At 40.8% G+C, this 18,614-nt stretch overlaps 1 protein-coding gene across 3 annotated transcripts; it reads right to left on the bottom strand.

The window, feature by feature from the left end:
- Positions 1–215: 215 nt before the first annotated feature.
- Positions 216–17,989, bottom strand: LOC109474920 (fibropellin-1-like). 3 transcript variants are annotated; one of them, XM_019775414.1, is made up of 14 exons: positions 17,892–17,989; positions 13,657–13,730; positions 13,225–13,428; positions 12,808–12,990; positions 11,256–11,369; positions 10,248–10,370; positions 9,139–9,252; positions 8,744–8,857; positions 8,376–8,489; positions 7,432–7,464; positions 6,909–6,935; positions 6,703–6,735; positions 5,960–6,142; positions 5,531–5,674 (listed from the first exon to the last, which is right to left on the bottom strand). In XM_019775414.1, exons 1-13 carry the CDS (start codon positions 17,894–17,896, stop codon positions 6,072–6,074), a joined length of 1,209 nt encoding a protein of 402 aa, XP_019630973.1. In that variant the 5' UTR covers positions 17,897–17,989; the 3' UTR covers positions 5,531–5,674; positions 5,960–6,071. The 3 variants fall into 3 exon arrangements, with proteins under 3 accessions (XP_019630975.1, XP_019630973.1, XP_019630974.1); XM_019775415.1 differs by lacking the exon at positions 6,909–6,935; XM_019775416.1 differs by lacking the exons at positions 6,703–6,735; positions 6,909–6,935; positions 7,432–7,464; ... (7 more) ...; positions 13,657–13,730; positions 17,892–17,989 and adding exons at positions 216–1,064; positions 2,561–2,783; positions 3,222–3,375; ... (1 more) ...; positions 4,429–4,455; positions 4,871–5,093 and having other exon boundaries at positions 5,525–5,674; positions 5,960–6,072.
- Between the last annotated feature and the right edge of the window lie 625 nt (positions 17,990–18,614).

Below are 18,614 nucleotides of genomic sequence, written 5' to 3'. Positions count from 1 at the left end.
TTTCAAGTCATTTGGCTGAATGATGGCGGAGTTGAATCCCTCAGAGCGAGTGGCAGGAGAAGAAGAAGAAGAAGAAGGAGAAACATGATGGAACACAATATATTTCATCCATACCATGGTATGGACTGAAATATAACAAGGGATACAGACATCGTGCTATCTATTTAATATATATATAGTATCTATCTATCTATCTACCTAGGCGTCTCTCTCTCTCTGTCTCTCTGTCTTTGTCTCTGTCTGTCTGTCTCTCACTTTCTCTATTTCTCTATCTGTACCCATATGAATATATAGACACATTTACGACATTAGTTACCATGGTATCATAGTTATATAATTATGACTCGTCACCAATATGGCATACCAAATCCAAGCTTTATAAAGTATGGATAGCGCTAGTATGTTAAATACTAAAAATACTAATAGTATTCACTGGCAGGTACATACCTTATTTTGTAAGCCCCCAGCTGTGTTTATAGTGAATTGAAGCGTCTGTCACTTCTGTATCTAACTACAGTGCACAAAACTAGCTGGGTGTATGACACCCATGTTACTCAGCTTTCGATTCCTACTACAGGCAACGACAGCATTTTAAATTGGCCTTTTAAATGGTGATGACACTTATTATAATCACATGTGTACGATTAATGTATATAATGAATATTTATCGCTATGCTTTCAGATAAAAGAGTGATATCATATAGTACGTTAATTAGCGAGTAGTCGCCTTAATGAGTTTTAATAGTTTAAGTCACTACTGCCGCCAGATATTTGTGAATTTAATGCATTGAAGTATTCACTGCATGGTAGCAATGTTTATGGGTCCACTCTGGGTTTTACTAGAGCACATCTGAACCTGCAATCTGAGTAAAATCTACTATTGTGAAGTATATTCTTTTTTGTCCTTTTTTTTTTCTCCATCTCATGTATGACGTCTATTCCACTGAAGATCTCTAAGTGATTGATGTGCATCTAAAGCAGTTTAATTCAGTTGATTTTGCTGTCAGATGTTGTTGGAGACCAAGTACGAATGTTGCCTTCCAACGGATCCCGCTTTGTTTACCCTGGAAGATTTAAGTTAAGACATAATCAGTAGTCAACAACGTGGTCACTTCTATAAAAGTAAAAAAAAAAACGTCATTGACATGAGAAAATTAGTGTTGTTTATATCACAAGGGGACCAAAACAAAAACGAATCCAAAATATTGTGTATACGGTATTTGCTGATTTTCATTAAGGGTAGCCATTCTGCTCGTTGAGTGCATTTTAGGTTACAAGATTTGTATAGTTGAAAGCTAAAATATTGAATAAATGCTTCAAGATAAGTGAGACATTTCAAGAGGGAGTAATGATACACAGGAGTGGTGATGGAATTACTCTGAGCACGTGGCCTGGGGACACGTGACTCGAGTAATGAATCATAATTGCTGAAAAAGGTTTTGGGCTTGAATAAATATTCATCAATCTTTAAACAAAATCAGTTCCCTCTCTTAACGCACCGCTGATATATGAACTGAAGTGACCTCCTGTGCTGTCAGTGTAACCAACTAGAATCGACCTAACAAACATCGGTAAATGGTAGAAACCAGAATCGAACTAGTAACAGTTGGCATTAACAAAAAATGGAAACAAGAAGAAGTCGTACACATCATCACTCCATGAAATCATTTGTGACTTTGTTATCTTTTGGTGTATTTTTGTCACGTACGCTAATAGGAAAATTTAGCAGTTTTGACCATAATGATACGATGTAGATGTCTAGTCTATCTTAAAGGATTTTGTTGTGGCACTTTGTTGTTTTGAGGTAAGAACGGAGTATGGAAAACACTGTGTTCTGGCGAACTTATCAACACATGCAATCTGACCCTATTCCCTGCTAATGAACCAAGCAGCATGGTGTCTAGTCTGTAATGCCCATTCCCATGGTCTCTTTTACTTTAAGAGATAGAATACAAGTATATTACCCGCAGGCTGCACAGACCTATAGACAGACTCATCTGGAGGTTAGTGACCTGTCACAACAACACAGATTCTACCACTCTATTATATATTAATTTATAAATAGGGGGTGTAAATGATTGTTTCTACAGCACACTCCAGATCTACAACAACCTGCTAATGCACGCTAAAACGCAAAGCCACACATCAACTACCCACGTACCAAAGATAATTGCAAACCATCCAGCGATTCTTGAGATGATTGCGCCAAAAGCATTCGAAAATCAAACAACCGTGCAGGTCCAAAGCAAACAGCTATGGGGCCAAATTTACACCACTAAACCCTTACATCAACAAATATATGCTACCCTAGCATCAGACCATTCCAGCGCCAACGATATTAAAAAAATTATTACTGCAGTACCAAGGTCAATCACCAGGGGCCCAAACACAATTCTCTATGCCCCACTTGCCAAATATCATCATATCCCGTCTTACAGATCTTATAGAGATATACACCAACACATCATCCAGACTGAAAACAAGACACACCCTTTTCAATGGAGTGTATCAACGGGAATGAGCCAACTACTCAAGCATTTTTCCGTGGCACTGTACTAACCGTTGCAGACGGTGCTAACGAACAGGTTGATGTTCCGAGCCAGGACGTTAAAGTCGGCCAGCCCAAACACATGGCTCGGGTTGTTGTTGGCAATCTGTAGTAGTTCTGACTGGTCGATGTTACCCACACCGATAGCGAACACGGTCACTCCATCCGCGGCCAGAGCTTGGGAGGCCGCGACGACACTGTCATGTGACTGTCCGTCGGTCAGAACTATCATAATCTGAAAAAGTAAAACTTCTAGTCTATAAATGGAGTAGGCAATGTTCCTGAGCATCCCTCGTAACCCCTTAAGTTAGTCCACACTGTCAGTGAGTCCAGCCTGGTTACAACGTTGATGTTTCTGACTTAAGCTTAAGGAGAAGAGATGTTATGCTAGTAACCCGAACTTAGTTCAGTGCCTTTAAAGGATCTCAGTTTGGCCGTGAACTGAACATATTAATTCAAAGAAGAAGAGAAACATTTCCATGTGGGTACTAGTTTCTTTGCTGATGGCAACGTTATTTCGCTCAGCCTCTAACACATTTTACGTTGTGCTTATACCCTTTGATTTACGTACTGATAATTTTAAAGGTCATCTTTCAACCCTCATCAACTTCTCAAGGATTGTATTTAACGCATTTGTTTCTTTAACCCAAAACTTGCAAAATGTTGAAACTACCTTTGGAGTAGGTGCAGGCCTCCAGGCTGCGTTTTGACGAGCGAACTCCAGAGCAGCTCCAGTATTTGTGCTGCCACCACGTTGGTACGTCATGGTGCTGATAGCGCTGACGAAAGATGACTCATCAGCATGATCTCCCAGGTTACACTCCAGTCTGGATTATCGATTTGGAATAAAACAGAACCTGTCAGTACATTTCCATCCCACACTGCGAGTACACTAGTACAGAATTAGCAAAGTATGGTGCCGGGATAACTGCGCCTGTTCTTCTGAAAATGTTGCATCTATTTAGTGTCCTTGCTGTATTTTAGCCATTTGTGGTCACTAGTAATATTTTGTTTTGGCTACATTGGTCTGAGGAAAAGACAAGATTGGCGTAAAGTTTGCTTCAAAATGGCTTTGTTCTTGCAAATAAAACATAGAGAATAAACTTACGCGTTGCTATCTGAGTATTGCAGCACTCCAACTCTAGTTTCGGTTAATCCGATGGTGAAAGCGCTGGACACTGTCTTGACAAACTGTTTGACTTTATCGAAGTCTGCATCGCTCACACTGCCAGATCCGTCCAGAACGAAAAACAGGTCTGGAGTCATGTTGCACGGCTCAATTGTTGGGAACACTGTAGGCTCTGACAGAACAATATAAATACATTACTTATATTGCAATTGTCTTCTTCAGAAGAGTATTATCTCTTTGACCGTGGTTTGGGTCCATATGTAGGTCAACATTATATCTCAATTTTTTGTCGGCGGATTAAAAAAAATTGTGTGTGCACGTGGGTAGCTGTTGTCAAAATGTAGTTCAAGTTCAAAAACGGTCCACCTGGCTTTTCGCAAATACTTGTAGCGGACCTTTTGGGCATAGGACTATTGTATGTATGCAGCCTAAGTAAAAATCATCTGTAAATGGATCTTAATCATATTAGGCAGGTGTGCAGTGGTTTTAGAAACAAAGTTCAAGGTCAAAAATGGTTATCCTATGATGTCCCTACGTTGCTGCAGAGAGTTGTGTATTTTGAGGTTTTGTTTTGGACAAAATAATTTGAGAAAATGCGGGCGGTCTGACAAACATTAGTTTAGAGAAAAATACATCTGATGTATTGGTTTAGAACTATACGTTTGATGCACGTGCCATACTGTAGAATCACCCGGGCCCATTGCTCTGCCAGTGTTTTGGGTCATGACCAGAATGTAGCGTTTTCACTTACCGATTGTCGTCGCTTGGGTTGTCGGCTCTGGAGAAAACAAAAAGAATGTTATCGATTTATTCAGATCATTCAGTGATTTTCTCCTCCGTAGAATACGCAAAAATGATTAAAATAAAAAAAGTATATATAATACAGCTGTTTAAAATGCCTATCCATTCTAGCTCTTTCATATTCATTAGTCTAGGTAAATGCATTAATGCATTTACCTAGCTTGAATAAAATTCATCAATATTTAAACAAAATCAGTTCCCTCTCTTAACGTACCAGTGATACATGAACTGAAGTGACCTCCTGTGCTGTCAGTGTAACCAACTAGAATCGACCTAACATCGGTGAACGGTAGCAACCAGACTCGAACTGGTAACAGTTGGCATTGACAAAAAAATGGAAACAACGGGTATGGGCCTACTACTGAAGCATTTTTCCGTGGCACTGTACTAACCGTTGCAGACGGTGCTAACGATCAGGTTGATGTTCCGAGCCAGGACGTTAAAGTCGGCCAGCCCAAACACACGGCCCGGGTTGTTGTTGGCAATCTGTAGTAGTTCTGACTGGTCAATGTTACCCACACCGATAGCGAACACGGTCACTCCATCCGCGGCCAGAGCTTGGGAGGCCGCGACGACACTGTCCCCTGACTGTCCGTCGGTCAGAACTATCATAATCTGAAAAAGTAAAACTTCTAGTCTATAAATGGAGTAGGCAATGTTCCTCAGCATCCCTCGTAACCCCTTCAGTTAGTGCACACTGTCAGTAAGTCCAGCTCTAAGCATTAATGTTTCTGACTTAAGCTTAGGGAGAAGAGATGTTATTCTAATAACCCGAACTTAGTTCAGTGCCTTTAAGGGGTCTTTTGGCCGTGCACTGAACATATTAATTCAAAGAAAAAGAGAAACATTTTCATGTGGGTACTAGTTTCTTTGCTCATGGCAACGTTATTTCGCCCAGCCTCTAAAACATTTTACGTTGTGCTTATACCCTTTCATTTACGTACTGATAATTTTAAAGGTCATCTTTCAACCTTCTTCAACTTCCCAAGGGTTGTATTTAATGCATTTGTTTCTTTAATCCAAAACTTGCAAAATGTTGAACCTACCTTTGGAGAGGTGCAGGCCTCCAGGCTGCGTTTTGACGGGCGTACTCCAGAGCAGCTCCAGTATTTGTGCCTCCGGACAGTTTTGTCATGGTGCTGACGGCGCTGACGAAAGATGACTCATCAGCATGATCTCCCAGGTTACACTCCAGTCTGGATTATCGATTTGAAATAAACAAAACCTGTTATTACATTTCCATCCCACACTGCCAGTACTACTAGTACTTGGTCCTGGACAGAATTAGAAAGGTACGGCGCCGGGATAACTGTATCTGTTCCTCTGAAAATCTATTTAGTGTCCTTGCTGTCTTTTGGACATTTGCGGTTACTAGTAATATTTTGTTTTGACTACATTGGTCTGAGGAAAAGACAGGATTGGCGTAAAGGTGGCTTCAAAATGGATTTGTTCTTGCACAAAAACATAGTAAATAAACTTACGAGTTGCTACTTGAGTATTGCAGCACCCCAACTCTAGTTTCGGTTAATCCGATGGTGAAAGCGCTGGCCGTTGTCGCAACAAACTGTTTGACTTTATCGAAGTCCGCATCGCTCACACTGCCAGATCCGTCCAGAACAAAAACAGGTCTGGAGTCATGTTGCACGGCTCAATTGTTGGGAACACTGTAGGATATTACAGAACAATATGAATATATCACTATCATTGCAACTGTCTTCTTCAGAAGAGTATGAAATCTCTTTGGTCGTGGTTTGGGTCCATATGTAGGTCAACATTACATGTACATCTCAATTATTTGTCGGCGGGTTTTTTTTATACATGTATATATTTTTTGTGTGAGTAGCCGTTTTGAAAATGTAGAAAACGGTCCACCTGGCTTTTCGCAATATACTTGTGGCGGGCTTATTGTGCATAGGTTAATTGTATGTATGCAGCCTATGTAAAAGATAAAATCTGTGAATGGATCTTAATCATATCAGGCAGGTGTGCAGTGGTTATAGAAACAAAGTTCAATGTCAAAAATGGTTATCCTACGAAGTCCCTACGTTGTTGCAGAGAGTTGTGTATTTTGAGGTTTATGTTTGTGGACAGAAAACTTAGGGTTGTCGTCTCTAGATAAAACGTAAAATATATCAGTTTAGACCCGTACATTTCATCGACTGTCATACTGTAGAATTGCTCTATATTTGGAAACATGGTCAGAAAGTAGCTTGTTTTCACTTACCGGTTGTCGTTGCCTGAGTTGTAGTTGCCTCCCCTGTAGAAAACAAAAAGTAGATTCATTCAAACAATCAAACATCTGACAAACATTAGTTCAGCAATACATCTGATGTATTACGTTTGATGCACATGTCATACTGTAGAATCACCCGGGACTATAATTACTCTGCCAGTATTCCGGTTATGGCCAGAAGGTAGCTTTTCACTTACCGGTTGTTGTTGCTTGGGTTGTCGGCTCTGGAGAAAACAAAAAAAAATGTTATTGATTTATTCAGATAATTCAGTGATTTTCTCCTCCGTAGAACACGCAAAAAAATAGATTAAAATAAAATAATATAATATATAATACAGCTGTTTAAAATGCCTATCCATTCAGGCTGCTTTATATTCATCAATAATGGATCAGTTTAGTGTTGTTCACTGTGGTTACTTAGGATACATTTGAATGTACGAGTATGACATTGTTGCAAGGTTATTCTGTTAATAAAGATATGAATTGAATTTATATTGTGTCTTTGCGTGTAGCAGGTGGGTCCAGAAGTGACAATAGAAGGTGTCCAGACGTACCTTCATACGTTAACAACTCTTTTTCCTTAACCCAGCTGCTTATGTCATCTGAATTATACAGTAAAGACCCCCGCTCAGGGTCAATCAAGTTCTCAAATGGTGAAAAGAAATCGTTCATTTCTCTGTATTTGAGGACTTGGCCAGAAAGTGAGCTTCTTTCACTTACCGGTTGTCGTTGCCTGGGTTGTGGCTGTCACCTCTATAGAAAAAACGTTTATTGATGAGTTCAGACAAACATACAACTAACGATGTATTGGTTTGGAACTGCATATTTGGTAAACTGTAGGATAGCCCGTTGGTGGGTTCAGCATGCGCAGTAATTATAGCACATGTTGTTCATTCCCACCTTCACCCCCACCCTCTGTGTTAAGAACAATTCATCCTGCAAAATTATAGGTATAATAATCGCAACCTAAATTGCCATGCTTCTGTTGTCTTAAGTACTTAATGGCTGCACATATTCTAACCTGAATAACTCCGTCAATCATATTCTGATATGATAAGACATTTATAATGGGAAAACTTATATAAAAAATCACGACGATCCGTCAACCGGTTCTTGAGTTATCCTCTTTTGAATACTTTTAAAGAAACGCCCCTGCAGTTCTAGAGCAAGCAGCTAGGAGGGCCAAACCTACGTCACTTCTTCCCCAGCCCAAGAGCTACCTACCATCCAAATTTCGTGACACTAGCATGTCCAAATCTAGCCTGGGTACCATCCTACTTGTATGCCGGGGCTCCCACACTCGCTTCCCAGGCTAGTCCAAATCATGAGATATCAAAACCGGAAGTACCGCTGCAGTACCACAACAAGCCACCAGGGGGCCGAAAATCTAATCATTTCTAGGTCTCATCAAGACCTACCCACCTACCAAGTAATAAAGACAATCCATTCAAGCCTTCTCGAGTTATCGTGTTCACAGACACACACACACACACACGAACGCCTCTGAAAGCATGACCTTCGTGGCGAAGGTAATAATCGCAACCTAAAGTGTTATGCTTCTGTTGTCTTAAGTACTTAATGGCTGCACATATTTTAACCTGAATACTACTAACTCCGTCAATCATATTCCGGTATGGTAAGACAGTTATAATGGAAAAACTTGCCTGTTTCACACTGATCTCCTTCATAGCCAGGAGCACAGGTACAGGTGTAGCCGTCGACCTCGTCCTCGCAAGTCGCACCATTTGCACACGGATTAGAGCTACATTCGTCTGTCTCTGAAACGACACACAAAAAATGCTCCATGGGAAATCCCACGTTTAAATGTCAAGGGTTCTAAATCGCCTCACAATATCATTTTCAATGGTAAACGGAAAAGCATCAAATTTTACCTGCAAAATTATAGGTATAAACGATAATAAGTGATATGCTTCTGTTGTCTTAAGTACTTAATGGCTGTACGTATTTTGACCTGAATAACTCCGTCAATCATATTCCGGTATGGTAAGACAGTTATAATGGAAAAACTTGCCCGTTTCACAATGATCTCCTTCATAGCCAGGAGCACAGGTACAGGTGTAGCCGCCAACCTCGTCCTCGCAAGTCGCACCATTTGCACACGGATTAGAGCTACATTCGTCTGTCTCTGAAACGACACACAAAAAATGCTCCATGTGATCGTGAAATCCCACGTTTAAATGCCAATTGATCAAAGGCTCTAAATCGCCGCACACTGTCATTTTCAATGGTATACGGAAAAGCATCAAATTCTGCCTGCAAAATTATACGTATAAACGATAATAATAGCAACCTAAAGTGTTATGCTTCTGAAGTACTCAAGTACTTAATAGCTGCACATATTTTAACCTGAATAACTCCGTCAATCATATTCCGGTATGGTAAGACATTTATAATGGAAAAACTTACCTGTTTCACACTGATCTCCTTCATAGCCAGGAGCACAGGTACAGGTGTAGCCGTCGACCTCGTCCTCGCAAGTCGCACCATTTGCACACGGATTAGAGCTACATTCGTCTGTCTCTGAAACGACAAACAAAAAAATGCTTCATGTGAAATCCCACGTTTAAATGTCAAAGGTTCTAAATCGCCTCACAATATCATTTTCAATGGTATACGGAAAAGCATCAAATTTTACCTGCAAAATTATAGGTATAAACGATAATACGTGTTATGCTTGTGTTATCTTAAGTACTTAATGGCTGCACATATTTTAACCTGAATAACTCCGTCAATCATATTCCGGTATGGTAAGACATTTATAATGGAAAAACTTACCGGTTTCACACTGATCTCCTTCATAGCCAGGAGCACAGGTACATGTTGTAGCCGTCGACCTCGTTCTCGCAAGTCGCACCATTTGCACACGGATTAGAGCTACATTCGTCTGTCTCTGAAACGACACACAAAAAATGCTCCATGTGAAATCCCACGTTTAAATGTCAAAGGTTCTAAATCGCCGCACAATATCATTTTCAATGGTATACGGAAAAGCATCAAATTTTACCTGCAAAATTATAGGTATAAACGATAATACGTGTTATGCTTGTGTTATCTTAAGTACTTAATGGCTGCACATATTTTAACCTGAATAACTCCGTCAATCATATTCTGGTATGATAATGCAGTTATAACAGAAAAAACTTGCCTGTTTCACAATGATCTCCTTCATAGCCAGGAGCACAGGTACAGGTGTAGCCGTCGACCTCTTCCTCGGAAGTCGCACCATTTGCACACGGATTAGAGCTACATTCGTCTGTGTCTGAAACGACACACAAAAAAATGCTTCATGTGAAATCCCACGTTTAAATGTCAAACGCTCTAAATCGCCTCACAATATCATTTTCAATGGTATACGGAAAAGCATCAAATTTTACCTGCAGAATTATAGGTATAAACGATAATAAGTGTTATGCTTCTGTTATCTTAAGTACTTAATGGCTGCACATATTTTGACCTGAATAACTCCGTCAATAATATTCTGGTATGATAATGCAGTTATAACAGAAAAAACTTGCCTGTTTCACAATGATCTCCTTCATAGCCAGGAGCACAGGAACAGGCGTAGCCGTCGACCTCGTCCTCGCAAGTCCCACCATTTGCACACGGATTAGGGCTACATTCCTCTGGCCCTGAAACGCCTGACAATATCATTTTCAATAGATGAATACCGAATGCATGACCATCAATTGCAATCCACAGCCGCCACTGCAAGTGTATGGTCAGCCCATCAAAGATGTAACAGACTTTAGGTATTTAGGATCAATGCTGGCATCCAGTAAGAACGACCTGGCCAGGCGAAAAGCGCTCGCCTAGACTACTTTCTGGAAACTTCAAAAGATCTTGAGAAACCCAACGTTCCCCATAGCCTCTAAGATCAAGCTCTTCAATGTCACCTGTGTGTCGGTGCCCCTGTATGGTTGCGATACCTGGGTCCTATCGCGCGACATGGAGGACAAGATAAACTCATTTGCTACATCTTGCCTCAGGGGATCATGTTGAACATCAAACGTATAGACCGTGTAAGCAACTGTGAAATATACAAAGCCACAAACACACAGCCTCTGATCATCAAAGTGAGGCAGCGGCAACTGCGCTTCATTGGACATGCCCTTATGATGCCCGTAGAGGAGCCACTAGGTCTTACGCCCTCTACGTCCCACCCCGCGGCAGAAGGAGTCCCGGACGCCAGAGGACGAGCCATCTGACTTACATCCAGAACATGTTGGGGGATACGGAAGGTGACCTGAGCTCTGACAAAATTGCTGCGCTGGCTGCTGACCGACGGTCGTGGAATGGACTTGTGATCGACTGCGCTGCAGCCGACCGATGATGATCATTTTCAATGGTATACGGAAAAGCATTAAATCTTGCCTGCAAAATTATTGGAATAAACGATAATGATAGCAACCTAAAGTGTCATGCTTCTGTTGTCTTAAGTACTTAATGGCTGCACATATTTTGACCTGAATAACTCCGTCAATAATATTCCGGTATGGTAAGACAGTTATAATGGAAAACCTTACCTGTTTCACACTGATCTCCTCCATAGCCAGGAACACAGGAACAGGTGTAGCCGTCGACCTCGTCCTCGCAAGTCGCACCATTTGCACACGGATTAGAGCTACATTCGTCTGTCTCTGAAACGACACAAAAGAAATGCCCCATGTGAAATACCACGTTTAATTGTCAAAGGCTCTACTGTGAATCGCCTGACAATATCATTTTCAATGGTATACGGAAAAACATAAAATTTTGCCTTCAAAATTATAGGCATAAACGATAATAAACGGAAAAACATTAAATTTTGGCTATAATTTGTGTGATTTGTGGATATAATAACGTGAAGCCGAACATCATTAAACAGAACGTATTCAAATTAGTACCTTATTTGCATAATTTATGAAGAAATGCTAGAATAGCTTTCTTTGTTGAGATAAGATTGTCATTGGGTGGATAATATGATAAACTGATGTAATTCACGTAAATGAGGATCTTATTTGCATAATTAACTGATGAATAACAACTGCTCAGTTGAAATTCATCATTTGTGGAAGGTATGAGATCGCGGAACTCTTGTTACCTTCGCCAAGAAGGTTATGTTTTCAGTAGCGTTTGTCCGTCTGTCTGTCTGTCTGTTTGTGAACAGCATAGCTCAAGAAGCTTAGTATGCATTGTCATGAAACTTGGTAGGTGGGTAGGTCTTGATAAAACCTAGAAATGATTAGATTTTGGGCCCCCTGGCGGCTTCTGTTGGTACTGCAGCAGAACTTCCGGTTTTGATATCTCGCGATCTGGACATGCTAGGGTCACGAATTTTGGTTGGTAGATAGCTCATGAGGTAGGGAAGAAGTGACATGAGTTTGGGCCCCCTAGCGGCTTGTTCTGGAACTGCAGGAGCATTTGTTGAAAAATTTTCGAAGGATGATAACTAAGTAACCGGTTGACGGATTGACGTGATTTTTGGTATGTAGGTAGCTGAAGTGATGCTTGACATAATCAAATGATAATTATGCAAATCAGGAGCTAATTTGCATAATTAATGAGGAAATTCTAAAACTCTGCTTTGTTCGATAATAGGACTATGAAACACTTGTGACATGTAATTGAGAATGAAAAAAAAATCTGAGGATATAGATTATGTAAATAAAGACCTAATTTGCATAATTAATGGGAAATTTTTATAATTTCATGGTTGTAACTGCTGGGAATTTCATACTTGCCACATTTGGAAGTTAAGTGAAGGCGAACATCAATAAACATAATTTATTCAAATCATGACCTCATTTGCATAATTTATGAGGAAGTGCTACAATAGCCTTTTTGTTAAGATAAGACTGTCATTGGGTGGAGAATATGATCAACTGATATAACCCTTGCAAATGAGGATCTTATTTGCAAAATCAATTATTAAAATTGTATAATTCTTCAACCGCAAGGGTTAACATCATTTGGCGAAGGTATGAGATCGTGGAACTCTTGTTCATATCTGCATTAAGTTTTACGTTTCACACATAAATTTGTCACTGTTGCTCTTTTTCATTCGTTAAACATTTACAAAAGTTATAGAAGAGTTACCTTTACACACTAGGTCTTGTCCCCTCCAGCGGCCGTTCACGCAGAGTTTCCTCTCGTTACCGGACACCTTGACATACCCTGCCGGGCAGGTGAAGACACATGTGTGGCCGGCTGGGTAAGTGCCTGCACCGCAATCACTGGTGTAACCTTCGGGGTGGCTGGGTGCTCCAACACATGGGCGGCCTGGAATATTATTCGTAAATTATTGATAAGCTCCACTGTAACACTGACACTTCAGTGTCACTGACGAAAGGGAGTGAATGCTACCTGAAACGTATGACCGTTTCCGAAAACATATCCAGTTGCTTCAGTAACTGTTTTTTTTTTGGCGTATCTTATTACCTGTATGTCTAACCTTCACCGACGTAACACGCTCATACTATTCTAGAGACCCTTATTTGAAAGTTGTCCACTCACAGTTACACTTGAGTCCGCGTCCTCCAGTCCACCATTTTGACCTGCCCTTGACCTTGCACACCCTCCTTGTGCCCCCTGTGTCCTTTACACATCCCCTTCTGCAGGCAAAGTTGCACACGGTTCCATCTCGGTACCACCCTTCTGCGTTTGGCGCCTGGTTGCAACTTCTGACCGTGTCTGGGAACGTCAAAGGCTTGCACCTTTCTGCAAGGTACCACATGAATATGTCTCTCTTTAGTACGTTAACTCCGTACCTATAGATACATGAAAGTAAATATATCATGTTCACAGAAATTAGACATGTGCAGGTGTGTTAAACAAGGGTGCATGGAGCAAACCTTTACCATCAATTTGGTATCCAGATAGTGTGCACAAGTAAGTGGCATATTGTCGTATTTGAAAATATAACTTATAAGAATCTCCAAGACGTACTTCTAACTTTTCTTCCGCCAACAGGAGCCACAAAGAGCACGAGGGAGAGACAAAGGAGGAGGCCGATGATGACCCTGAAATAGAAAGAATTGTCATTTGGATTGAAGGGGACATATTATAAATTGAGGTCTTTGATTTCTAGTTAATTAAGATTATCATACAAATGTGCAAACGCCTGGGCCTGTGCAAAAAAAATTAGCCTGGTGGGCATCGCAGCTGGTGCTGATGACAGACCGGTCGAACATGATAATTTGAGCAGTCAAGCAAGCAATAAGCGATTACAACGATAAAACGTGTTCACATGCTCCCTCTGGCGATCTATCAGATATCTACCGTCATCCAGTGTCTAAAGATTAGACATCGATGTACATACTGTCACGTAGTAGTAATTTATCATTCTGTCATTTATGAGGGCGTGTCTTGAAAAGTATTCATTGTGGCTAAAGTAAGTACGTGTCTTGCATGGGCGCGTTCTTAATGATCCTACAGTAAATATATCGACATCAACAACCTCTTCACTAAATCCCTTTTACGGCAAGTACAATCTGCATTTAGGTACTCCCCGCAAGAGGCAGTTTGGCGCTGCTGGCGTAAAAACGGGTGACTCAAAACCCAGGACTGTGCACCTCGGACCTATTGCGCAGCTGCCGAAAATTGCTTCAGTTGCAAAACAAGCTTTCACTACATTGACGTTTTATATCAGTTAGGCAGCGCAGCATAAACTTGCAGCATGGCTGTAGCCTGGAATCCATCCGTGAACGCTGCGTATCCGCTCCGTGCCTTGGCATATTGTATTTGTAAAGTTTGCGTCCGAGCGGATACACAGCATTCACGGATGGATTCCAGGCTAGCAGGCTGTGGCCCAACTCGTAAAACATTGCGCGAGAAAACTACAGAATCATGGTTTGGAACTTTCAAGTTTTCTGTAGTTAAACGAATTTCAGATCCTATGAACGTTGGAGCATTGCCGTAAGGGCCAAGTGCCAATATAGCACGCATCATGGCGCCACACATTTGTGAGATTGTTGCTTCACATTCCTTTCGCCGATTGTCATATGTCAGCCGCCACAGGTGTGTCACCAGTGCACCAAGTAGCGCCGGAACCGGGCGTTTTTGTAGTCTAGGTAGTGGATGTAGCAGAGAATTTGTTGTCTGGGTGCCATGATCCCATTTTTCAGGCCAAGGCAAATCGGATGGCACAAAGGCTGGAGAATTTGACAGGTCCAAAGAGATATTGCTGGCGCCTTTGTCTATATTTTGAGATTTTCACCCTTATTCATTTATACATATACTAACCTTTCTTATAAACTTTGTGTGATAGCTTTTTCTTGACCAAAATGTATTCATTAAGAACTTGATGACCATCAAATCATTTCTATATAAATGTCCTACATACTTTACTGACAAACATTCTAGTTCATGCACATGTACATGTAAAGTACAAATGTTTTAGAACGCTCTTGATATTATATGGACGGTTAAGAAAAGCACACAGAAAGCATATTAAGACTTAATCTTACAATATGAAAAATTGTAGCGGGTGGTCCTTTGATTTTCGATTGAATCTTATAGGTGCATCTGGTTCCTTAACTTTTAAATGAATTAAGTGGGAATCGGAAAGCGACTGACAACAGTATTGGCAGAAGTTCTCTATCGACAGATCTAAACCATGGGAGTCCGCTTGCCTCCAGTAACACCAGAATGGCGAAACCTCCTATAGCCGCGCGCGTTTCAAATGAACATATTCGAACTGATGATTCTTAATCACTCCTCTGCACACAAACAGGAACAGGAACAACAGGAACAGGAACAACAGGAACAGGAACAACAGGAACAGGAACAAAATGCTTGGGTCTGAAATCTAGTACGGTACCAAAATGTAATGATAAGTAACTAGAATTCCGAGATCTCATACCTCCATGAAATATGATCTTGATATGTAAATGTAAATTTCTTCTTTAATTGTTCAAATGACCTCTGCATTAACATGATATATGCATCGTGATGTATGTTAACTTTTGATTAACTTACAGATGTCCCAAGTATGACATTCTCATCATTCACCATTACGAAATCATAGAATTTTCACATTAATTATGCAAATTAGGTCATCATTTGCATAATTAGTATCTGTTGAAGTTCCGCCTGCCATAGGTTACATAGTATAATGTAAAACACTGTAATAGAATTTCCTCATTAATTATGCAAATAAAGTCCTCATTTGCATAATTTGCATTTAATTATGTGCATCTTTCTCTCAGCTACCTACACACCAAAAATAATGAAAATATGTTGTTCCTGTCTGGACTTATTGGCTTTTAAACATTTCGACAGAAAGTGCCCTGCAGTTCCAGAACAAGCCGCTAGGGGCCCCAAACTCATGTGACTTCTTCCCAAGCACGAGAGCTACCTATCATCCAAATTTCATGACCCTTGCATGTCCAGATCGCGAGATATCTAAAACCGGAAGTTGCGCTGCAGTACCAAGGGAAGCCACTAGGGGGACCAAAATCTCATCATTTCCAGTTTTCGTCACACCCTACCAACACACCAAGTATGAAACCAATCCATCCAGGCGTTCTTGAGTTATCTTGTTGACCAACAGACAGACGGAAGGACGGAAGGACGGAAGGACGGACGGACGGACAGATAAACGCAACTGAAAATATAACCTCCATGACACATTTCATGGAGGTAATAAGGCACTACCTGATCGTGCCGCGTCTTTGCACCATTGGTAAGAAGGCAAAATAGACAATACAGCTACAGCCTACTAACTAAAGGTACCTGCTTCCTAACAAGCGCGAAGCAAAAACTAACTTCTTCTAAGCAGCTATTTTTGTAGATCTCACTCCGAGGCAGTGCGTGGCAAACGCCTGTCTAAAGTAAAACTCACCGCCTACTTTTCTCACAAGCAACCGAAAAACGTTGGTTCAAATTGACTGTCAACCGACTGTCTTGCAAAATCCGTGTAAAACTGACAACATTCCAATAAATACTTAATCGTACTCACCGCATGGTTCATTAGGCAGCTACCGAAATTTCGACCCGTCAGGACTGGGTAGACTGCCGTCAGATACAGACACGCTTTGCTCTATCACGACTCCAGGTTAATTAAGCATAGCCCCCAAACCAACGACTTCTGGTGCCATTTTGAAATCATCGCCTTCTGTCTGATAAAGATCTATTTTCTGACCAATATGATGCGTTACTGACAATGAGCAATTAAAAAGCATTTGATTTCAATTAAAGTTCAAATTAGCAGCCAAAAAGGCCCTTCGAAGCTTGCTATGTTTATCATAAGGAAATGACCAGATTAGAAAAGCTTGTGACGTAGGTTGTTAACAGGTTTCATCATAAGGAAATGACCTTTTAAAAAGGAGATTAGAAAAGCTTGTGACGTAGGTTGTTAACAGGTTTTTTTCTGCCTTCCTTCAAGATAACAAATTATTTGATAAAATGAATGAATTAATGAATTTGATAAAGTCAAGCGTGTGAAACAAAGACGCACTTCGGTCTCTTACGTACTAGCAATCACGCAATCGAAATTGCTGTGGTGCTGTGGTTCTGGCGTGTTTGGGCACAAGTAGAAATAAATAAATCATTCGACAGTCTATCTCTCCTGGTCATATATAGATTCATAAATTAATTTTTCATGGCTTGAACGTGTATCAAACTCGTTCCACCATTGCTGTAGACTTCAGATGTGTTGCAATTTTGATTTTATCCAGACAAGATTGTGCCAGGACAACAAGTGTTTCGGAGGAATCAATCAATACCCCTATTTGCCCGATACCCTACCATGGACCTTTTACTCATAGCAATCACAGAAGAATAACAAATAGTCTATGATCTAATAAAGTGTAATGTCGCATTGTCACTAGGCGCCCTGCTCTAGTTGTGCTCAACTTTAACCTAATCATACAAACACAGAGGACATTTTCCCTATCAGACCAAAACAGTTTCCATGACACTGCATAAGAAATGGTATAGCCTATCAACTTTAAAGATACCTGCTTCATAACATGTGAGGGGAAAAAAAGCTATTTCTCAGTCCCATTCCGAGGCAGTGTGTGCCGGATGTCTGTCCAAACTCACCGCCAACTTTCCCGCCACCAACTAAAGTTCTATCTGACGAAATGTCTCGCGAAAACTTATTCACAGCCAACTTTTTGTGCAAACGCGTAAAAGCGGCGTCTGGAACAACATTCCAATAAACACTCAGTCGTACTCACCGCATGTTGGTACTTCTGTAAGGAGCTACCGAATGTCCGACCCGTCTCAGACAGGGTGTTTAGCAGGACTGGGGCGACTGCCGACAGAAACCGACTCGCTTCGCTCCAAGTTAATTAAGGACATGAAGGATAGCCTCCAAACCAGGCTTCTGCAATAAATCAGAGCAGTTTTCTTCTATTTGGCATCAACCTATTTTCTGATCACTGTCGTGTTCTTATGACTGAGTTACTGCCAATGGGTACTGCAGTATTCAAAGAGTATTATTGTCTTCAGTAAAAGATAGGAGTCAAAAAGGCCCTAAAAAGCCTGTAATGTTTAGACTTAAGGAAGTGACTTTCAATAGTAAGTCACCATCCCCCCGCGGCACGGCGTGGATAGGGTCATCACCCCTACCATTGTCAACATGTTTTTTTGCCTGACTTCAAATCTGAACTACAGTCAAGCAAGCGTCAGATACAAAGACGCACCAGGTCTGTTACGCCGTAGGGCAAAGACATCAACTGTTTAGCTTCCCTCATGTGTTTGTGCACAACTAGACCGAAATAACGCTTTCGACACGCAATTCATCTTCATCTACAGGTTCATATATACTAATTTGTCATGGCTTGAAGTGTATTAAACTTATTCCGCCATTGTAGACTTCAGATGTATTAACTGTATCTATTACAAAATTCTGCCAGACCCACAACCTTAATAAATTCCCGTTGCCTAACCATAGGTCT

The sequence above is a fragment of the Branchiostoma belcheri genome, unplaced genomic scaffold (assembly GCF_001625305.1).
Source record: "Branchiostoma belcheri isolate BF01 breed outbred unplaced genomic scaffold, Haploidv18h27 scaffold32, whole genome shotgun sequence".
Classification (NCBI taxonomy): Eukaryota; Metazoa; Chordata; class Leptocardii; order Amphioxiformes; family Branchiostomatidae; genus Branchiostoma; species Branchiostoma belcheri.
The sequence above is the reverse complement of the archived record's forward strand: the minus strand, read 5'-3'. Positions and strand labels throughout refer to the sequence as shown.

Bases quoted from the DNA above. Each gene is read 5' to 3' on its own strand.
- LOC109474920 (XM_019775414.1), bottom strand. The intron at 10,371-11,255 runs GTAAGGTTTTCC...TGATATTGTCAG, and splicing joins AGGAGATCAGTGTGAAACAG to GCGTTTCAGGGCCAGAGGAA. The intron at 7,465-8,375 runs GCAAGTTTTTCC...TTTTTTCTATAG, and splicing joins AGGAGATCAGTGTGAAACAG to AGGTGACAGCCACAACCCAG.